General features: G+C 43.7%; 1 protein-coding gene across 2 annotated transcripts; it reads left to right on the forward strand.

Annotated features, from left to right (window-relative positions):
- The first annotated feature begins 7,651 nt into the window (after window positions 1-7,651).
- LOC147616710 (uncharacterized) lies at window positions 7,652-20,088 on the forward strand. 2 transcript variants are annotated; one of them, XM_086777784.1, is made up of 8 exons: window positions 7,652-8,071; window positions 14,392-14,565; window positions 14,654-15,090; window positions 15,183-16,809; window positions 16,938-17,038; window positions 17,149-17,248; window positions 17,386-17,544; window positions 19,090-20,088. In XM_086777784.1, exons 1-8 carry the CDS (start codon window positions 7,799-7,801, stop codon window positions 19,816-19,818), a joined length of 3,600 nt encoding a protein of 1,199 aa, XP_086633910.1. In that variant the 5' UTR covers window positions 7,652-7,798; the 3' UTR covers window positions 19,819-20,088. The 2 variants fall into 2 exon arrangements, with proteins under 2 accessions (XP_086633910.1, XP_086633911.1); XM_086777785.1 differs by having other exon boundaries at window positions 14,395-14,565.
- Window positions 20,089-20,779: the final 691 nt, after the last annotated feature.

Genomic DNA, 20,779 nt, shown 5'->3' on the forward strand with positions numbered 1-20,779 from the left:
ACCAAAATAAGAATCATCCCCCCACGCGAACAATACCGAACCATCCGGGAAGATGTAGCCAAGCAATGAAGTGATGAAATCGTCGTGTGTGGACCACCTAGACCATCTGGCACATATCTCCTCCCCATCAAACAAAAGCCTCAAATGAAACTGTGAAGCTCGAACATTTAATATTGGTATGAATATGCTGCCTCATGATAGCAAGAAGTTAACAAGTGAAGACGTAGAGGTCTAAACCTCAAAATTCCAAAGGCATGTGCAAATATGGCAAAAGATATGCAATACATGACACGAGAAGACAAATCATAATAGCAATTGTAGAGCCATGATGATACTGCATGAGCGGCTCCCCTATGATCACAATTAGAAATGCTATCAAAATGATGATGATGACGATGTGAATTCGCACCATGGTAATCACATGAAGGATAAAAGTAATAGGAACAACATGGCTGCATGTGAACAATAACCAATAAAGCCTAAGATGAGTAAACAAACAAAATCCTCCAAATGTGTGACACAAGCCCACAATGTGTTAACGTGTGTAATCAAGGCTATAAAAGCACAAATAGTGTGAAAGAACACTAGCAATGCAAAGTATGTGTGAATGAATGCTAACAATGCACAAAAATGCACATCAATTGTGAACAAACCCATCAAAACATAAATCATGTGGAAAAAGGCCCACGATGTGCAAGGGCATGTGAATAAACAATTCCGAAAAGTAAACACAGGTTAGCACTGTGCACAATATGCTAATGTGTGAACAACACTCAACCATGCTCAAATCGAATGAAAATGTAGGACACATGTGAACAATCCCATGATCACCAATCTATACCCATACCACAATGTGTATGACCCAATCTCAATGTGTGATAGGTGCAGAAACAACCCTCACCTAGTACCCACGTGTGATCAAGCCATAAAATGTTTTAGGTGTAAGGGAGAGTATGAAATGTGGGTAAGGGTGAATGGTTCAAAAGAAATCAAGGGAGGGTAAATGGCTCAAAAGAAATCAAGGGAGTAGGAGGTGTGGATGGGCTAAAAATATAATGGCCTAGTTAAGGTGTGAATGGTGTGTAACCCTAAAACTAAAGGTGAAAAATAACTTCAACTCATTTTTTCCCTCTCAAGCTGGTGCCTCTTAAAAAAGGTCATGTGTGCTACTGTTAGCCTACACTGGGTTGCATGCAGTAGATCTGGCACCTTGGTGAAGAGCAAGAGCAGGTTAGAAGCCTCTCATCAACAGACAGCGCTAGATGTTGTGATTGGAAGCCTCCTCCTCATCAGAGCTGCGCTGCACTAAAACATGAGAGATGACTGCTGATGTTGCTGCTCATGGAAGACGTTGAACCACTCATCGAAAACTCCATAATCACCTACATCTTTCTCTCACTCACTGGCGTTGAGGTTTGCTTGTAGTTGAGCGAAGCAGTAAGAAGATCTTTCCTCACTTGCAAATGGTTTGTGCCTGCTTGTAGCAGTTGAGCGAAGAATTAAGAAGATCTTTTGTGTTTGTAAGGGTGAGGTCGCTGCTTTCGCCTGCACACATTGCATTTGCATAAACTAAGGCTGTTAATCACTGCCCGTAGAATCAGAGTACGATGAAGTTTGACCAGTGATCTACTGAATGTATCTCTCTATAGCTATGGAGGTTACAGAAAAGTTTGCTTAATGTATCTCTCTATAGCTTGTACTGCACATCAAATCAAAAGAAAATTGAGAGTAGAGCGCTGCTCCTGAGGGAGTGAGATATGTGTTTCTCTCTATGATGACGGGTTGAACCTTCCTCAAGGCGATGATGGAGCCTTGAACAACTTCGATCAATGCTGAGCTCGCTTATAAGAGTTGTTGTTGTTGTTTATAGGATCAAAAAGGCTAATGAATCACATTCGTAGGGATCAGATTAGTTGATCTCAAGTCACTCACTTTATCTTCACTTTGTCCAATGGTAAAATAGTACTTTGAAACTCTGAAATGACTTGCACTCGGTAAATCACAACACTTGTACCATATGAACTACATTTGCATCATGTGTTAGGGAACCTTGTGGCGTATGGTGCACACTTGTTCACACTAGTGGATTGGATTCAATTCCTAGTAGGGCCCATACTTACAACACAGTTGTTAGCAAGTTAACTTTTTGAATTTCTGCACTTGAAATTGTTAAGCTTGCACACTTTTGCATCAATTATTCATCAACATCTCTGCATAACACAATGATGCCTAGATTTGTAAAATAGGATATCATGCTATACATTTTCTTGATGAAACATGTACTAAATACTGTAATCCACAATATGTGCTTGCAAACAGTGTTTTCTCAACACTTTTCTTTCTCTCTTTACTTGTAGTACATTAAGATTTACATGAACCTATGTAGATTTATACTAATCCAATAGATTTGTCCAACTTCTTTGCAAGAAAGTGACACGATTAGAAAGATTTTGATCAAAAATCACTTACTGTTGTTGATCTGCATCAAGATTTGATTTTAACACTAAACTTTACATAATTTGTAAACTGCTATATTCTATACTGTAGATCTGCAAAACAAAATAGTATTCTGCACTATAATCTTCAATTATACACTAATCTTGAAACAAATCTTCACTGTTCTTCAACTCTGTACTTGAATCTTTAACTCTACAGTTGAAACTGCACAATAACATTTGTATTTTGCAATTGTATTCTATAAACTTTCTTGAAACTACAAGATTTCACAATATTTGCAATTGTTCTCCAATATCTTTGAAAGTTAGCACCTTTCTTGAAACTGCACAATAACATTTGTATTTTGCAATTGTATTCTATAAACTTTCTTGAAACTACAAGATTTCACAATATTTGCAATTGTTCTCCAATATCTTTGAAAGTTAGCACCTTTCTTAATGAATCTTTCAACAAAACTGCACATCAACCAAGAATCTCCCCACCAAGAATGCAAGAAACTCAAAGGATCTTGTAAATGATAGCAATAAACTAGGCTTTTGTGTGAAGGTTTGATGAAAATAGACTTCATTTCATGTAGAATTTCTCCAAAATTCAAGAAAATCAAGAATATTTTCAAGAACATCAAGAAATGCAAGAAAATGCATTTGAAAATTGTGGAAATCCCTAATTTGAGAACGATTAACACTATGATCAAGAAAATGCATTCTAAAAAATTGGATTAACAGTAATTTGAAAATGATTATCACTAGTCATGATCAAGAAAATGCATTTTGAAAATTAGATTAAGAATAATCTAAAAATCATTAATCTTTTAATCACTCCCTAAACAAGGATCTAAGCCAAGAGCTCTGATACCAATTGAAATGGAGTAATCATAAAGGTGAGATATGGGACAATCACCATGGATTAATACAAGATTGAGGAGATAATCTCATACAATAGCCATGATGCCTAAGTGAGTTAACCTTCTACCACCCCCCCAAGAGCATGGAAATAGCCTTCCACAAGCCAAGGTATGAAAGCCATGAGGCTCCAAGAGTCAAGATGACCAAATATCATAATATGTCCAAAAGATACAATAGTGGTCCATGAGCCCCCTTTTATACTTAAGCCCATGACCAAATATCATAATATGTCCAAAAGATGCAATGGTGGGCTATGAGCCCCCTTTTATACTTAAGCCCATGACCATGGTCCTAGACCTAATTTAAAGTTGTTGCTTCATTTACAAACGATTGTTGTTGAATGGGAACCAAATGTCTAGTATTTCTTATTGACGTCTTGGTGAGTGTCACATCTAGTCTAGATATATCAAAGCCAACATCTCTTACGAAGGCCACCTTCAAGCGCATGCATCTCAACACTATCACTCTATTGCTTTGGCCAAGAAAGAAGAGGCTCTAGACAAGGAGCATGCTATAAGATGCAGGTTGGCTACACTTCAAAGCGAAGCATCCTAAGTTCCCTTGAATCGAAGATCTCTTGTCCATTTTCAGAGCTAGGTTACAGGTGGCCATGGATAGGTGGGTTGAGTTTGCATTTCATGCTAATTAGGCATTTTTGGACATAGATGGGTGTGACAGATGCAGCAAACCTTTTACTACTACTCTGTAGGAGATTTTGTATGATGCCTCCATTTCTCACGGAAGGTCTTATCCACCTTGTCCCGAAAGGTGAGGATAAGGCCAATATTAGGTCGTGGACACTCATAACTCTGCTTACAAAATCTTAGCAAAGGTAGTGAGTATAAGGCTTCACTAAATCTAGCCAACAACCCCTTCCTCCAAGTAAGGTGTGTTTTTGATAATATCTTTTCACTCAGAAGCTATGGAGTATGGGCTAAATCTAGTCAACAAACCCTTGCTAGACTTTAAAAAAAAGCTTATGATAGAGTGGATTGGGACTTCTTTTAAAAGGCACAATGGCACATATGGGTTTCTCCTAGAGGGGTCTCTTACATGTATAGGGATGCCCATAGCACAGTTTGGCCCGGGGGGTGGTGAGCACTTTCAAATCTCCCATTTTGTGAGGTAGAGATGCCCCTTAGCTCCCTTTACCTTCTAGTAACAAAGGCTATGAGTAGGTTTCTTAGGGTTACCCCAGGGGTTTCGAGCCTCAAGCTGCCTCTTGGCACAAAGGAAGAGTTATTGGACTTAGAGTTAGTAGATGATACTACTATGTTTTTGGAGGCCTCATAGGCATGCCTATGTGCTTTTTGCACTGCCTTGGAGATGTTTTGTTTTGTAGTAGGCCCCACCATTAATTGGCACAAATCAGTGGGATTTGGAGATGTTTTGTTTGGCAGTAGAGGCATCACCATCAGTTAGCACAAATTAATGGGATTTGGTGATGTTTTATTTGGCAGCAGTAGGTGCCACCATCAATTAACACAAATAAGTGGGATTTTGGATTAGTGACTCTCCGTAGGCAGATTAGGGTTTAGATATGGGGTTTACTTGGATTGTGAGAGGATGCAATGCTAGATACCTTGGCTATTAGGTTGGTTGGCATTGACATCTCACCTATACAACACTTTGCTCCTGTGCTCATGAGCATTAAAAGCAAACTTCAACATTGGAGTAGCATGAAGCTTGATATGGCCTTTGGAGCCTTGATAGAGCTAACCAAGTGTTGCTGGTGAGATGATTACTTGGTTTGTCATGTCGTGTTGGTTTTTTCATAAGCGATACATTGGCTAGCTTTGCCAGCTTATTCGAAACTTCCTTTAGTCTGGATTAGATGGCACTATATACACCACGGCAAGAGTATCTTGGAACATCATTATTATGCCTAAGCAAGAGGGAGGATTGAACATTGACCCTGCATTAGGAAGGCTTCTTGGGCCCTTTTATTTGGCAGTTTAAGGAGTCAAACCTTTTCTCTTAAGAAGAAACGTTTTCTAATTAGAAGCTTCAAAACGGCTACTTTATTCGAATTTAAATTTTGGGGGAAAAATGGAATTTAAAATCTAGCGGACAAAACCATATCATGTAACATATCTATGGAAAGCTCTTGATGCGTAGATCACGGATCTATAATCTCCGCTCAAATCGGAGCTTGTATGTAGAAGTTATGGAGGTTCGAAAATTGTAAAATTACCTCCCCCCCCTTTTTGGGGGAAAAAGTGCACCCTTTGACCACTCTTACACCTCTCTTACAAACCCAACATTTCAGTCCACATGGCAACCCCCCATTTGGCTATTCCTTAATCACCTTGATTAGGCTTGGGCAAATTAAAGGGCCCAAGAAGACCCCATTCACTTCCTAATGAGGTGCAGTGTAAGGCTTTACTTTGTAAGCTGGCTTGTCAGAGGATTTCTTCTTGGCACTAAGCCTTGGAAGGAATTTCTTTTGTAGTAGATTACAGGTGCGGTGATTGGGTTTACAGTCCACGTTTAATTTTTTTAGATGCAGAGCACTGACCACTTCTTTGCCTTTGGTGAGATCTCTTTTCCGGAGCCTTGGATTGCATGATGAGCTTCTTGGTTTATATTCCTCTACATTCAATTGAGGAGGCTAACAGGTAGCGCATTGTGTGGAATGACCTGATTTTGGTAGACCTCTTAGGGTAGCCAAACATATCCAGTGGACTAGGTGACTCTTTTCCCATAGTATTGGATTGGAAGAGGCTCAAGAGCCTCACGGAGGAATGCTTTGCACACAACACTTGAGGGGTACTAGTAAGAGGATTATGCAGATGTATGTAGCCATACCCAACCACTGGATCGCAGGGAACTTCGTGGAAGGGCCTCATCACTCATGGTTTGGGGTGTTTTCGGGACATGGGTACTCCCTTAGGTCATGTGCCTTCCCACTTTGGGTGAGGACAATGTACTGATTTTTCACTCCATTTAGGATAGATGGCTCTTGGAGAGATGTCTTGGGCATGATATCATTGAGGGTCCGATTGGCCGGTGAGGGTGGTGGGGGTAGGGCAGGGAAGCACTTATGTATTGGAGCCTTTGGTTATATGATGGGTATCCTATCAGCAAATACCTGCATTGGGACCTTGGTGAGTGGGAGTGGAGGGATGCTTTTAACCCCATGAAAAGCTGCCCTACCATGAAGAATTCTACACACCTGGTTATGGGACAAATCTAGAGGACAGATCCAGAAGTCCGTACTTTGAGATCTCATTGGAGGCCTATGGGATCACCCTTGACATTCAGAGAGCTTTTTGGTAGAGGTTGTGGCACTCGTGCAGTAGGGGAAATGAAGATTTCCTCTTTTATTTGGCTTTCTCTACATGGTGGTCTTGCCACCAAACTAGTGTGGAGATCGGTCTTGCCACCAACCAGTGGAGATCGCTGGTGCTAGCCTAGCTTGTTTGAGATGTGCAGGAGCTTCAGAGACAATCTACCATCGCTCATTGGAGTGCAGGGAGGCAGAGGACTTGGATTGCAATAGCATACCTTTTTGGAAGGATGAGGAGTGATGCTTACATTTGTTTTGGTGCTATTGCTTGGTTGACATAGTAACTCAGGTTTGAAGGGAATGACACAGATATAGTCATGAGGATTACCCATGGAGTGGGTTGGCAGTGCTTTCTTCAAGACATGCCAGAGTTAGGCTACGTATCATTAGCACATAGGTTGGACATTGCATGGGAGATCATTGCTAGCATCACAACCTGGCACATTTGGAAGGCTAGATGCATTGAGGCCATGGAGGGGACTTTGTTTATGATACATAATGCATTTGTAGGATCTGCTGTGATATAATTCACATGCTCATGGCCACTTGGGCTAGGATTCAGGGATCTTTGAGGGTTGTAGAGAGAAAACATGGCTAGTTCATGAGAGAGTGGGATCATGGTATCTTTTTCATTACCTCTCATATGGGACCTTGTTGGCAGCGTCTTTTTCACTACCTCTCATATGAAACCTTGTTGGCATTATCTTTTTCACTACCTCTCATATAGGACCTTGTTGGTAGCATAAGGCACCAGATTGGTTGAGATTTCCCCCCTACTTGATCTGAAATCTCCTTTCTTGTAAAATTTTTCATACTTAATAGAAATCTCTTTACTAGGGGAAAAAAAGTGCAGGCATCTCCCTCAGTGTGTTGCACATTTGAAATGCATGCACCTCCCTCATAGTGTTGCACATTTGAAACCATCAAGTTGAGATGGTTTGATCAAAGGTTAGTGAAAACTAATGAGTGCCAAATGATCTTCTTTCTTCTTTTTCTTCTTCTTCTCAAAAATTAAGGAATGGTGAGGATTGGAGACACGTGTAGAAATGGCACGCCTTTTAGCTGTAGTGAGCTTTACCAGTAAGAGTCCTGCTGAGATGATGATGGTGAAGTAAGGGCACTACTGTCCATTACCTAGAAATGACACATGAGGCAACAAGAGCTTATGTCTTCAGATGAAGCACACGCCATGGCTGCCACCTCCTCCTCTTCTTCTCCTTCTGCTTCTCGCAGGCTGCGGATCGTGTGTTTGTGCCAAGGGGCCACCGACGCCTTATGCGCCCTCGGCTTGCGCACATGTATCGTTGGCCGCTCGCACGAATGCACGGGGCCCACCCCTCTCCTCGCCCTCCCCTGCGTCTCCTCCTGTGAGCACAGCACCTCGCCGGTTCTCTCTTCTCATGATCATGATAAGGATAAGGTAAAGCCCCTATTCAAGTGCTCAATCCCCGATTAAACTGCAAATGTTTCCAGTTTTATGCTGAGGCCCTGATTCCGTGAGTAACTCATTCACAAATTTACTGTTTATTCGATCCTTTGAGCTAGATTCAATGAAGCATCAGCTAGGTCCCATTTTGTGTGTGTATGTGTGTGAGAGAGAGTGTGTTTTGGATGGGGGGTTTTTTGTGGGAATTCAAGCACTTAGCTGCTGTCAGCTAGTATGAACATATTCCATGGATTGGAACAAAATTCCAAGCACTGAAAATCTCAAATTCTGAATAGGAATGCAGAACTTTCAAACATCCCCGACTTGTTAAAATCTGAAGGTCCTGACAATATCCAATGCACCTCAAATTATTGTTAGCCTTCAAGGCTGGGTCCCATTTTGAAGCAATCTGCGAAATTGTGAAGGAACAGATCATTATCTTGGAGGCATTTGCTATTAAATTTGGGAGGCCTTTCCTTCAATGCCAAGGCCTGCTGTTTTTCTTTCATTTGGATGCTTTGGGATGAGTGTCTCCTGTCCAAGTAACCAGACATCATCAAATTCACCAATTATGAGCATGTCAAGCGATGGGTTTACCTGTTTGAATCAGAACGTACATTATCGAAGTCATTCCAACCGGTGTTTTTTATGAGGAAAAGGTGTACATCTGAGAAAACAGATAAACATAAATAATTAGGTAAGAGTTTAGAAGGGAGGAGGTGGGAAACCTAGAAAGGGTCAAAGGCTCTAGATGTGTAGAAAAACTGTGCTCACCCTGTAGCTTCCCTGAAGGTGCCTGCACCACCCACGAAGGGGGTGGATGAGATCAGTGCTTGAGGAGTAGATGATCCCTCAGCAAAGAACCTGCCCATCTGCTAGGTTGATGATCATGTCCTTATGGGAGTCTTGTGGTGGAGAGATGACCCACAGTTTTGTGGGAACCTGGCTGGCTGCTGCGACTTTCATTTGCTGGTATATTAGGTGGAGTCCTGAGTCCGTATTGTCCTCTTTGTAATTGGGGACAGGGCAAGTGTTCATTGCCCAGGTGACTGTACCTGCATTAAGGAAGTGCTTGCTCTGGAGGTTCCAGGTGAAGCCAGGTGAAGAGACACAAGATCTTCCACGAGACCTGTTCTGCTGCTGGACAATCCCAAAGACAATGTGACTAGGACTCTCATGCTATTTTGCATTCTTGACAGTGAAGTGGTCGGTCGTATAAAGTAGGAGGCCTTGTGGGGGCAGAAATTCATCATCAGAATTCAGAGAGGAGGAAAGTTGAGTGGTGCGGATGACCAGCAGCTTTTTTTTTTTTTTGGGGGGGGGGAACTCCCTACAAATAGGCCCCCAGTATCTCCCATTTTTCATAATTCTTCATCTAGTCCCAGAGACTACTGGCAGACATAATTCCAGCCATCATCTGAAGTGCAATAGTCTGCAGCAAAGTAAAGGGTGCCTGGGCAACTTGCAAAGTTGACATGTTGGAGTTGAAGGGAAGAACCTGCTATGGTTGTGGCTTGAATTGCACAGATAGCACGGTGAGGTAATAATTTTCAGCTTTAAGCCAGCATTGTGCTTCACTCTCATAGCAGCTAAACAAATAGTCCACGTGGAGGGGTGCTTGTCCTGGCCAGTGGGATGGAGTCCAGGTGTTCTGTGCAGCTCATTTTTGAATGTTTCAACTTTAATGCTGTCTAAAACGGTGCAAAGCACACAAAATTACTAGAAAAGCTCTTCTGTCAAGCTATCTGAAATTGGTATTAGAGCATGGTTTATGCAGGAATTTAGGGGAAGATGCTTTAGTATTAGTTTTTTGGACAGGTGATGGCACTTCTAAGATTAGACAAGACAATAGACATGGAGAGGCACAATATTGATGAGCAATTTGAGGAGCAGCAGTCTCCCAAGGTGGCAATTGCTGCCCCAATTCTACTCATTAGTTCCTCACACTTAGCAATTACAATGATGCAGACGATGGATCAGTGGGTGGAAGAAGGAAGCAAGGACTGGGAAGTAGAACGATGGGCCCACGTTGCAGAACTGGCACTTAAGACAGTGGGGTATGAAGAAGGACGGATGGCAGAAACAAAGGTGTGAGCTGACAAAGTGGCTTCCTAGAAAGCCTTGTTTGGCTGAAAAGGTAGGCATGATAGCAGATAGGTGTGCAGCTACAGCAGTCAGAGGAGAATTGGCCGACACATTTCTTTCTAGACTTGTGCAGGACATCTGGAACTATGTGGTAGGTTTGGAACAAGCTACGTTTGATAATAATGCATGGGTGCTTGCAATGGAGTTGCAGTTGCAAGGGATGCCATTGCACCATAGTGGGAGTGGATGATTGAGACATCAAGATTTTTCTTAGGTATGCACCATTCATATAGTGGCAATTTCACATACTAATTTTGCAACAGAATGTGCCAGAGGAGGTGGTAATTTGCTCTGATCATGGGATAGCCACTATGCCTCTGCTTTCAGCTAAACCCGAGAAAATATTTCTCAATCAGTAGAAAAAATGTGTTTGCTCTCAGGTGGACAACCACCTTCTTAGAGGGAGAATCTAGACCATCCTCCACGGCTGGCCACTCTTAGAGGAACATTACATGGGAAGGGGAGGGGGCAATAGCCACACTAGGAGCCTGTAGTGTGATATGGTCCCGGTGTCTCACAGGTGAGGAACAGGCCTGGGCTTCAAATGTGGAAAATGGCTGCTTGATGCTGCTGCGTACTCTCTGTGCCGCATGAGATTGTGCTAGCAGAGTTTGGAGCAGCCTCTTTGGTCATAGATGCCCTCTTTCAGACCATTACCCATATTCATCATGTATACACACGTGTCAGTGAGCGGACCGCCTTCCTCCCTTTCAGTACAGCCTGGATTCTCTGATTTTCCGTTTTTTGGATCCCTCACGGCAATAGATCAACGGTCTTTGGTTGAATATACTAGGGCTCCACAAGAGCTAGACATGGGTGTCCCCACCAGCACTCACCACAAAACCTGAGATTTACAGATAGCACTTTTTGAGACTTTCTTGAGGATGGATTCATGGAGGGCCCAGGGTACTTACAGGTGCACATGTTGCATGCTATGCAGATAGTGCGGGCTAGCTGAGGGTATCTTCTCACCACCTTAGGGTTGAGTCTGGCAGAGCTGAGGGCCTCCCACGAGATGCAGGTATATGCAGAGTATGCACCATTAGTGAGGAAGGACGAGGAGCACTCTTTGTTCATATGCCCATGCTACTACGAGATCCGAGGGAGATTTCATTCTCTGCTGGGATTCGGCACCTTCTCACGGGTCATGTAGTATGAGGACCAGAGATGTTTAGGCATATGTTTACTGGAGCTTTGCCATCATAGAATGCTCATTAGTGACACCCTGTGTACCTGTAGGCTGTCATGGACCTGGCTAGTCCTGCTGTTACTCCTGTACTATTGTGAGAGGCTGTGACCCAAAGAAATCTGTGATGGACGTAGGAAAGGCACCCCACTGGCTCTCTCTCTCGGGGTCCCCAGATCTTAGAGGCCTCATCCCTCCACCCGGCAGCTGAGATCCAGGATATCTTTCGAGGACATGGCGGGCTTCTATCACAGAGGGGAGATGCTATGGCTGCATTGCGTTCTATTCTGGCGGAGGATGGTATCACTGTATTACCACATAATGTCGTCATGTAGCATCACATGGATACTTTAGCTTATGTAGCTAGTTTCACATACAGTTTTTTCTTATTTCCATGTTCCATGTAGCTCGAAGCTCAGCAGGAGGGGACTCCAATCAAGGAAAGAACAGCAGCTCCCGAGGTGTCATGGCACTTTAGCAAGACACCTCGTCATAGTCTTGTTTGACTATGGCAGTACCAAGGTTGTTATCATTGAGCGGCTTGCTCACCAAGCCAGGTTGGACTTAATTCCAGTAGACAGGACAGTTGTTGGATTTAGTGATGGAATGCATATGGAGGTCAAGTGCATTGCCGAAAAGGCACCACTGGTAGTACAAACCCCTAGTGGATTGGGATGATAACTTTTTCTGGATTACAAAGGCTTACTGGTTATATTTCCAGGGTGAGATTTATCACCACCTTGATGTGCTGTGCATGGTTAGGTGGTAACATGGGAGAAACGTTTGCTGTTGGTTGGGACCACTTTGAATGAAGCGTAGTTATAAGTCAACGAAATAAAATGACGAAGATTTTGATCAGATATCGGAGTTAGTTAAGCAGATGATCAGTGAGGCACATGCCAGTTACAAGCATAATAGAAAATAAATGTGATGTATACAGTTGGTGATTGAGTGTACCTCAAGATCATAAAGCAAAGATCGAGGCAAGTGGGGAGAAAAAGTCTGAAGCTTTCCTTTTGAAGTTCCAATCCTTTTCCTATTACAAAAGTGATCAACAATTTAGATTTGTTATAATTGATAGGACAACAAAAAGTAGTAATGTCGAACTACGTGAGAACTGCACGAACCCTTTGAACCCAAGCCTATCCTGCCTCCACCCTTCCCTTGTCTGCTTCCTTCACCTGCCCCCTCCTGCCTGCCCGCTGCTTGCAGAGCCTGCCCCTACCCCACCCTAGTGCTGCGCGCACCCCCCCCCCCCCCGGGGCCGCACTTCTTCTGCCCCCTTGCTGCCTCTGCCTGTGCCCCCACCTGCGCTTGCACCTGGCCGTCACGCATTCTCGCCCTTCTCCCTACCTCCACCCTTGCATTGCTTTCCCTGCGTGAGCCGCCCTTCCCGCCACCCTCCGCTTTTTTTGCCGCCTCATCCTTCTTTCTCCCTCCCTCTGTATGCTCAGATTCCAGCTCAACCGGTTTACAGGTCTTGCTCTATTCCCAGTTGGGTCTGCTCCTGGTCTTTTCCCTTTCGGAGGACTCTTTTGGCAGACACTCCCTCTTCTCCATCTGAGGCCATCCCAATGTCAAATTCTCTGATGCGACCTCTAGCTCTTCAGTTCAATCATTGGAATCTACCACACTTGTCTGCAAACTAACTGGTTGGCAGCTGGCTAGCACGCAGGCAACTGTGAGACCTCCCACAGGCAGCCCTCATTGGGGACCAAGGATGGATCATTAACATCCATTTCTTGGGCAATGGCTACATCAGGATTGAGTTTCTCCAAATGATGCTTTGGTGGCCAGAGTCACCAGATTCCCGATCACGGTTTGGCTCCCCATGGAGTGTGCTTGACGCTTTTTCTCATGATTGGAAGTACCGGGGGTTAGGTACTTGAGCCCCCCACCCCCTCCCCCCTCCCCGTCAGCGGTAGACAGAGTCGTTCAGGCGGCAGGACTCCCCTCGCTCCGGATACTAGTAGTTTCTCCAGAGAATCTACCCTACCAATTGGCGATCCCCCACCTCAATGGCTCACATTTTCTCCAGCGGATGGAGTTCTCCAGGTTCCTGGGCCAATGCTTCATCCGTCACCAGATGGGTCACCTTGCTCACGCTTGCTCACGCTTGCTCACGCTGCCACACTGCGGTGCCCTGAACATCCGGCACTCCGACGGCTGTTGCTCCAGGTGCGGAGCCCCCAGCTCACCCTTATGATCCATTAGCCTCGGAATCTCTTTGGAACTGCCCTTGGATTGGATTCCCCAGGATCCTGGGCCCACCCCCGCACCAAGCAGTGAGTCGGTCCATGTTCCCGCCCCCCAGCACCCCCCTCGAGAGCTGGTCAAGCCTCACCCCACTCCGGAGCCGACCCAGCCTCCCCCCCTCAGGATGTACTCGACACTATTAGAGAGGTTCCTCCCCCTCAGCTTCACCTCCTACCACGGCACAACTGGGAGATAGACCTTCTTCCTTGATGGCCCAGCAGTCAGCCTCATACTGCAGATTTCTCCAACTCGATGGAGACTCAGATCTTCTCCGCCCTTGTCACTAGGTTCGTGCCAGCTTCCCCAGGAGGGTCTTCCTTATTCATGGGATTCCTGGTGGACTACGCCTTCTTCCGCCGTCTTCTAGTATATGAGTTATTAGCTGATTTGGAGGGCCTCCACGGGAGGACCTGGGACATTAGGGCCTAGAGCAATTAGGGGAGCTGGCAACTCACCACCCAGCCATAGATCCAAATCCAGTGGCTCAGACTGGCCATGGACAGCATATCCCATGTTTGGGGCTGTTCAGACTAGCCATGGGCATCATAGACCAGGGGAAAGGGGGCACTGTTTGCTTGTCAATCCATTCAGTGCAATGTACTTTGGAGATATACATTGTCAAAAATAAATAAATTCAAGGCATACATAATAGTAATGAAGTGCATGCTATTTTTTGCTGTGTTGTAATTGTCAAAATCATATAATGATTTTCTTGCAATTGTTCTAGAAGAGTCTTGCTGGATACAATGTAAATTGGAAGCTTTTGCAAGAGTTGAAGCCCGATCTGATCTTCACCCAGAACCAGATCAGTGCAGACACACATCTTCCGCTACAGGCTGCCCAACAGGTGGTTTGGGCGACAGACAGGACATGCAGGGTTGTATCCCTCCAGTCTCACACTGTAGGTGCATTTTCTTCTGTATTTGCAAACCCTCTTGAGCATCTATACTGCATATTATTAATATGAGATATTGTAGCCGTGGTGTCAGGTCGAAGATGTTTTTCAGAATTTAGAGACAATTGCAAACTGTTGTGGTGTTGGAGAGGAGGGTGCAAAACTTGTTAGCGTACTGCGCACCCAATGGAAAATGATAAAGCAGAAGACTCCTCAGTGGGCAGATGGGATGCCTCGGGTCAATGTGGCTTGCCTCTCTTGTGTGAATCCTTTAATTGGGGCAGGATATTGGATTCCTGAAATAATAATCTGTGCTGGTGGCTTGAGTTTGTGCGGCAGAGTAGGTTGCCCAAGCGATTCTCTAACTTTGGAAGACCTTATGCAAAGAAATCCGGATGTTGTAATCTATCTCTGTCATGGGCTCCACATCGGAAGCTTAGCCAGAGAATTGTCTTGGCTTGTAGTCACCAAAGAGTGGAGAAAGCTTAAAGCAATCAGGGCAAACAGGTTCTTCTTGATTGATGCAAGCAGGTGTGTCGATAGAGTGTCAGATTCTCAAGTTTTTTGTGCTGTTGTATTTTGTCTAACGATTTCTATGCTTGTTTTCCATTGGTGTTGTGTAGGTTCTTTATCGACTCGGGTCCAAATGTGGTTCTCTCTGCAGAACTTATGGCAGAAATCTTGCATGGTTTTGGGTATGGTCATGAAGGCAAAGGGTTTCTGAGGTGGCAGGATTGTGCAGTTACAAAAGATATGCATGCTGGTGAAAACCCAGTTCAACAAAGCAAGGTTGCACCCTACAAGCACATGATAGTGGGGCATTCAAAGCACATCAATATAGATAAGCATGAAGTTCTCAAAGATAGTCTGACTGTATACCCAACTGCACATGATCACCATGAGTATGTGACCAATGTATATGAGTCCAAAAAGCCTGTCTTAGCAGAAAAGCATGAACAAGATCGACATGGTGCTAAAGCTAAGCCTGATGTATGGGATGGAGATTTAGGGGTTGTGGAGATCAAAAAGAAAGATACCCGGGAGGACGTATTTGTTGAAATGTTAGATACAGCTGAAGTAGAGACTCAGAGGTGTTTACAGGCAAAGATTATCAGGCAGGTAACTCCTGATGCCACCCTTATTGGTGGAAAGACAATGCCAAACTTGAATGATGGGGATGCTGTGAGTCCTAGTGATTCTTGTAGAAAATGGCCAAAGCCAGTGAAAGAAACGCTTCCATGTAAACCCACCAGGTCACGATCCACTCAGAAGACAATGAACTCCATCAATTCATTTATTCTATATAATAATAAAGAAAGGATGGAAGAGAAAAGACCCGTTCAAGTCCTTAGTTTATCAAAAGCCAGTGTAGCTAGCTCCCACAATCTCTCAAAGCAGGCCTCATTTGATAAAAATGTGAGCTCTGTAGCCTTCATGCAGGAAAAGCTAGGTGGAAAAGGAATCCATGAACAAGAGTTGATATCTAAAGTATGGGCGTCCGCACAATCTGCAGCTCAAGCAAAGAACTGCTCCATGCCGTCTTTGAGTAAAGCAAAAGTGTTGAAGAAGTCCAGTAGTTTACCTGTTTCGCATGGATCACTTGAAAGCAAAATACCAAGTGCCAATGTTGCATCAACCAATGCAGGAATTTTTTTTTCTAAATGGAAGAACTTACCCCAGCAAACTGCCTCACCCTCTCTTAGTAACCACAATGTTAAGCCTCTCTTAGAGGGCTCATTGACTTCACAGCCTGCCAAAGTCTATTCCAGAAGCTTCTTAAGCGTGCCAGAAGAAGACACTAATCAGTCCAAGAGAACACAACTTTCTGCTGTTGAGAGACGCAGAGGCCGCTGCAGCTCTGAAATGGTCACAAAAAAGCAATTCTCTCATGCCACTCCATCCAGTCTAACACTGGAGGTAATGCCCAGAAAAGCAAGAATTCTCAGAGATTCAGTGCTCAAGTCACTCGTGGATTTACAGTCTGTTGACTGTCTGCTACTTAGTGGGGGTCTAGCCTCTAGTATTCTTGCTGAGGCAGTCCCTTTGGTTCACTCTAAGGGTTTCAAGTTGGGTTTCACAGTTTTGGCTGGCCCAGCTGCAACAGACAGGGCTTCTGCAGAACTGGTAGCCAAGTGCAAAGGGATAGAGCATGTTATCATTGGTGAAAGAGAGAAAGGAAGTGCTGTATTTTTACTAGCCAAGGAGCTAGGCTTTGTTGTGGAGACTTTGAAGACTTTTGATCCAGTTCAGGTATTGATTTACATTTCTCTAAACCTCAGCCCTTAAAAAGGGTTTGAAGCATGTATTAGATTATCCAACTTGAGATTATCAAGTGCTTGTATGTTTTGAGAACACGAAAATCTAAATGATTGGGGCAGATACGGAGTACTGTACCAATAGCTGCAGCCTTGAGAGAAGCTAAAAGCCAGGGATTTGAGTATGTAGTTACTGGTGATGGACTAGACGAGCTCCTTTCCAGGTATGGCATCAGTTCTTGCTTTAAACTTCTGAAACATACTTGACAGAAGGTTTCTATCAGGCCTCAACTGAAGGAGAGTGCCCTTGCTTTTCTACTATCTTGCTGTTTAGGGATGGAACTGAGTTGAATAATGTGCAGACTTTACACCTTAGAATGTCAAAGGTTCTCTCCAGGTCTGCAGTGCTCTTAGGAGAAGCCCTGGGCATTAAGGTTAGTTGTATGTGCCTAAGTTTAACTCATACTCACACTTCTGTAATTTCGAAGAGGCATTTTGCTTTATTATGTCACTATATAAGGTGGTATGGGATTTCTTTCTTTGTGATTAACTACTCAAAATGTGAGCACAGGTGCTTCAACCTTTCTTACACCCGAAGCTTGTTGAAGAATGCAAGGCATTGAGTCACATTCTTGCTATTGGAAGTGAAACACCAAAAGATGGAAGGTCAACCTTGAGGCAGGCATTTCCTGAAGTGCCTGCTGCTTGCAGGGAGAAGGGTTCCATTGAGGTAGTGTTGTTTAAGCTTTACGTTAATTTAGAGCATGTACACATCATCATGAATAGGTGCTTTTTTTTTCTCAAGAACATGCTTCATAGTTAGATTACCTTGTGCCTGTTAGTGATCGAGATCACTCATATCAAGTTTGGCATAAATTAATGGCTTCTTGTCATCAATCATGATTATGGTGCACTGTATAACTACCAATTGTTTGATACATAATGTTTGCATTGAAAAATGCTAAATGGAACAGAGCTTTCTCACTCAGATTTGTCAAGCTGAGTTACATAATTGCCCACTGCTGACATATAAAGTGAGATGAAGCAAGTGAGGTCAAGCGTGTCTTGCAGAGTAGGATGGGAAAGACTGCATAGTTAGTAATGCTGCTGGAAGCCAGGGCTGGGGCCAAATCTGTAATGAAAATTACGTCGGATAGAATAGATTACTCTAGCATCCTATCTGAGCAGACAAAAACAAGCAACAGAGCCTGGGAGCCTGGGAAATTAGAAAAAAGAGACAGCTTAAGCCAGTTTTGGGCAGCTGACAGGCCCAAAATAGGGCCCTTAAAGGTGCACAGGGCTGGGCAGCCAGGCCACCCCCAACATATGGGAATAATAATAAAGAATGGATTTTTTTGTTGTCTTACTGCAGGCTGACAACAAGCTAACGACATGATTAACTGGTCAAATTCTGCCTCTAAATGGCAGCCAGGCCTGTCGTTTGAGCATCCACCAGTTGAAGACTAGTGCAGAGATTCAGCCTCCTAAAGCAACCTGACTGTGGATACAAGAGTAGGTGCATGATTAGTTCTGATAAAAGCTTGATTTTGCATTGTGTGGTTCTCTTAGGTGAGAGAGGTCAGAGGTGAACTAAATACATACAAAGTAGAGGTGTAGTGGATGAGGTGGATGTGGTGACTGGGAGGGAGAAGGGAGTGGGTTGGTTGAGGAGAACAGAGATAAGGCTTGATAGTAGTATCTAGTCCATACTATGCATAATGGAGTTGATAGTTATATAGTCTTGTGGGTTGACTACCATGAGTATATAACATGCACGTTCCTAAAAGGTGAATTTGGGCATGTTCCTGGATTCATCTAGGTATATATATAAGGCTTGGGCTGGTATAGGTTGTGCAATCTGCTTAATGTGTGGATAGGGTGGAGAAGGTACGGGTAAAGAAGTTAGGCATGTTGGTAAGACTTTTGAGTGTGAAACATGAGCAGACTCCATAGCAGGAGTTTGGGAGTTGGAGAGGGTGTTTTTCTATAGGTTGCAATATGAAAACATGACATGCATGTGTGAAACAATGTAGTCCATCAAGTTCTAAGGATCTTAGGCACACTTTTAATTTCACACTAAGGTCTCCCTTGGTAATCTACCACACACTGGGGGCACACTACTAAGGTTGCTTCTTATAGGCTGCTACTACTCTCAGATTTTTGTACAGGTGACAGTGCAACACTGAGTTTGCACTGTCAGAGCTTTGTTTTTAGGGTTCATGTTTACACTGGGATGTAGACGTGTCACCTCTTTGATTTTGCTTTTGTTTTGTAGGTTGGTAGTGGTATGTTCTATGTTTCGGAGTATTTCTGTTCTACAATATCCGCCTCTGTTCTCTGCAACAAGGCCAAGCGCATCCATCAAAAAGAGAGGATCTGCATCCGTGATGCTGAACATTTGGTGTATTACAGAGCATTTATGAGGGTCTTCAAGGGAAAGGTACCCAAAGGTATGGCACGCTGGGAATCTGAGCCTTGCTCTGGATGTGGATACCAGTTGTCTTCAGATATGAGCTGCTATTGTTTAGTTTGTGGACATACTCTGCTCTCATTAAACAACCAAGTTAGGCAGAGCAAGCCAGAACAGTCAAAAGAAGCCCTTCAAAGGAAGCTCTCAAGTCTGCATTTGAGCAGTGATAGTGTGCAGAAGAACTTGTCACGAAGCTTGAAAGGCGAACAAAAAAAAGAGAATGGTGCTAAGTGGAACAGTGTCAACAGTGAAGGGTCAAAAGAGATGGCTTCTGTACTTTTTACAGACAGGCAAGCTTCCACTGGAAATGCAAGGCATGATGGCACACATGACAGTAAAAGGTTTGGAACACAGAAAACCCACACAACTAAGGGTACCCAACATGTGCCTGGAATTGGCAAGGCAGTTCCAAAAGCACCTTCTGGTACAAAAGGTTTCCCAAGGCCAGACAAAGAGAAAAAGCCAAACTATTTTGCTCTGCTAGGAGCAGGGTCAGCTTCTTTGCTCCTGCTACTACAACTCTTTAAGAGGTGAGCTTGCTCAGCAGATGTAGATCATATTCAAATCGTTGTCTTCTATTGGTTATCAATACAGGTGGGGATTATCACTCTGTTGTCAAGCCGGAAAAGTGCATGTTGTAGAGTTATAACTTTGATTTCAAGCCCACAGCTTGCAATTTATGAGCTGGGGGCTGTCAATCTGTTGGAGTAATGTAGAAATGTCACATCCTAGGAATGCCACATGTTGAGCTCAGAACATTTTGTATTTTTGATCTCAAGTTTGCCCTCTTTACATTCTTTACCATCTTCTCTCTATAGAAAATCTCTTGGATTTTGTAGTTTTCCACTCACAGTACCTCATGATACAATTTCCTCTAGACAAATATCAGGGACAAAGCAAAAAAAGGATGCCAACCTACCATGACCTGTGGGATACCTCATTAATTATTAAGCATTTGTGGCAGAGGCACTATGGAATTTGCTGCAGCTCTTAACGACCACGCAAACCTCCCACAAAAGATGTGACAGTGGTAGGCACAAGCCTTGCCCGCGACACCTGTTCTGTGCAGCAGTTTGTTTGAGTTCTATATGATGAGCACTTAACAAATGACTTTGTGTTATGGCTCATATGCTTTCAAGACCCATAAGCAAGTAGTTCTACCAAGCTCCTACATTGTCCCAAAAATGCTGATGAGGCGAACCATCACCATGATAAGTTTATCTAAAAAACATTGTGCTCCACAATGCCTAGCATAGCTTGTAATGCTATTGTTCACCAAATGTTATACTGTACCTTACATGCAATTTTGGTGACTCCAATCGTAACACTGAATAAAAGTCCACCTTTGTTGATGTGATCTTATCTACTTGTTGGGTAATAATCTGTAGACTTCAGGTTGGCACACGCTATGAGGAAGTTAAGGTTCTAATCCATGGAGTTCAGGCATGCAGCAATAGCCGAAAGGCTTAAGTTGGTATACAAAGTCCTTAGAATT

Source organism: Cibotium barometz, chromosome 38 (genome assembly GCF_041138505.1).
Source record: "Cibotium barometz isolate CiBa-2024 chromosome 38, ASM4113850v1, whole genome shotgun sequence".
NCBI lineage: Eukaryota > Viridiplantae > Streptophyta > Polypodiopsida > Cyatheales > Cibotiaceae > Cibotium > Cibotium barometz.

Coding starts and splice junctions, on each gene's coding strand:
- LOC147616710 (XM_086777784.1), top strand. CDS start 7,799: ATGAGGCAACAAGAGCTTATGTCTTCAGATGAAGCACACGCCATGGCT. Junction 15,091..15,182: donor TTCTTGATTGATGCAAGCAG/GTGTGTCGATAG, acceptor GGTGTTGTGTAG/GTTCTTTATCGACTCGGGTC. Junction 17,249..17,385: donor GAGAAGCCCTGGGCATTAAG/GTTAGTTGTATG, acceptor ATGTGAGCACAG/GTGCTTCAACCTTTCTTACA.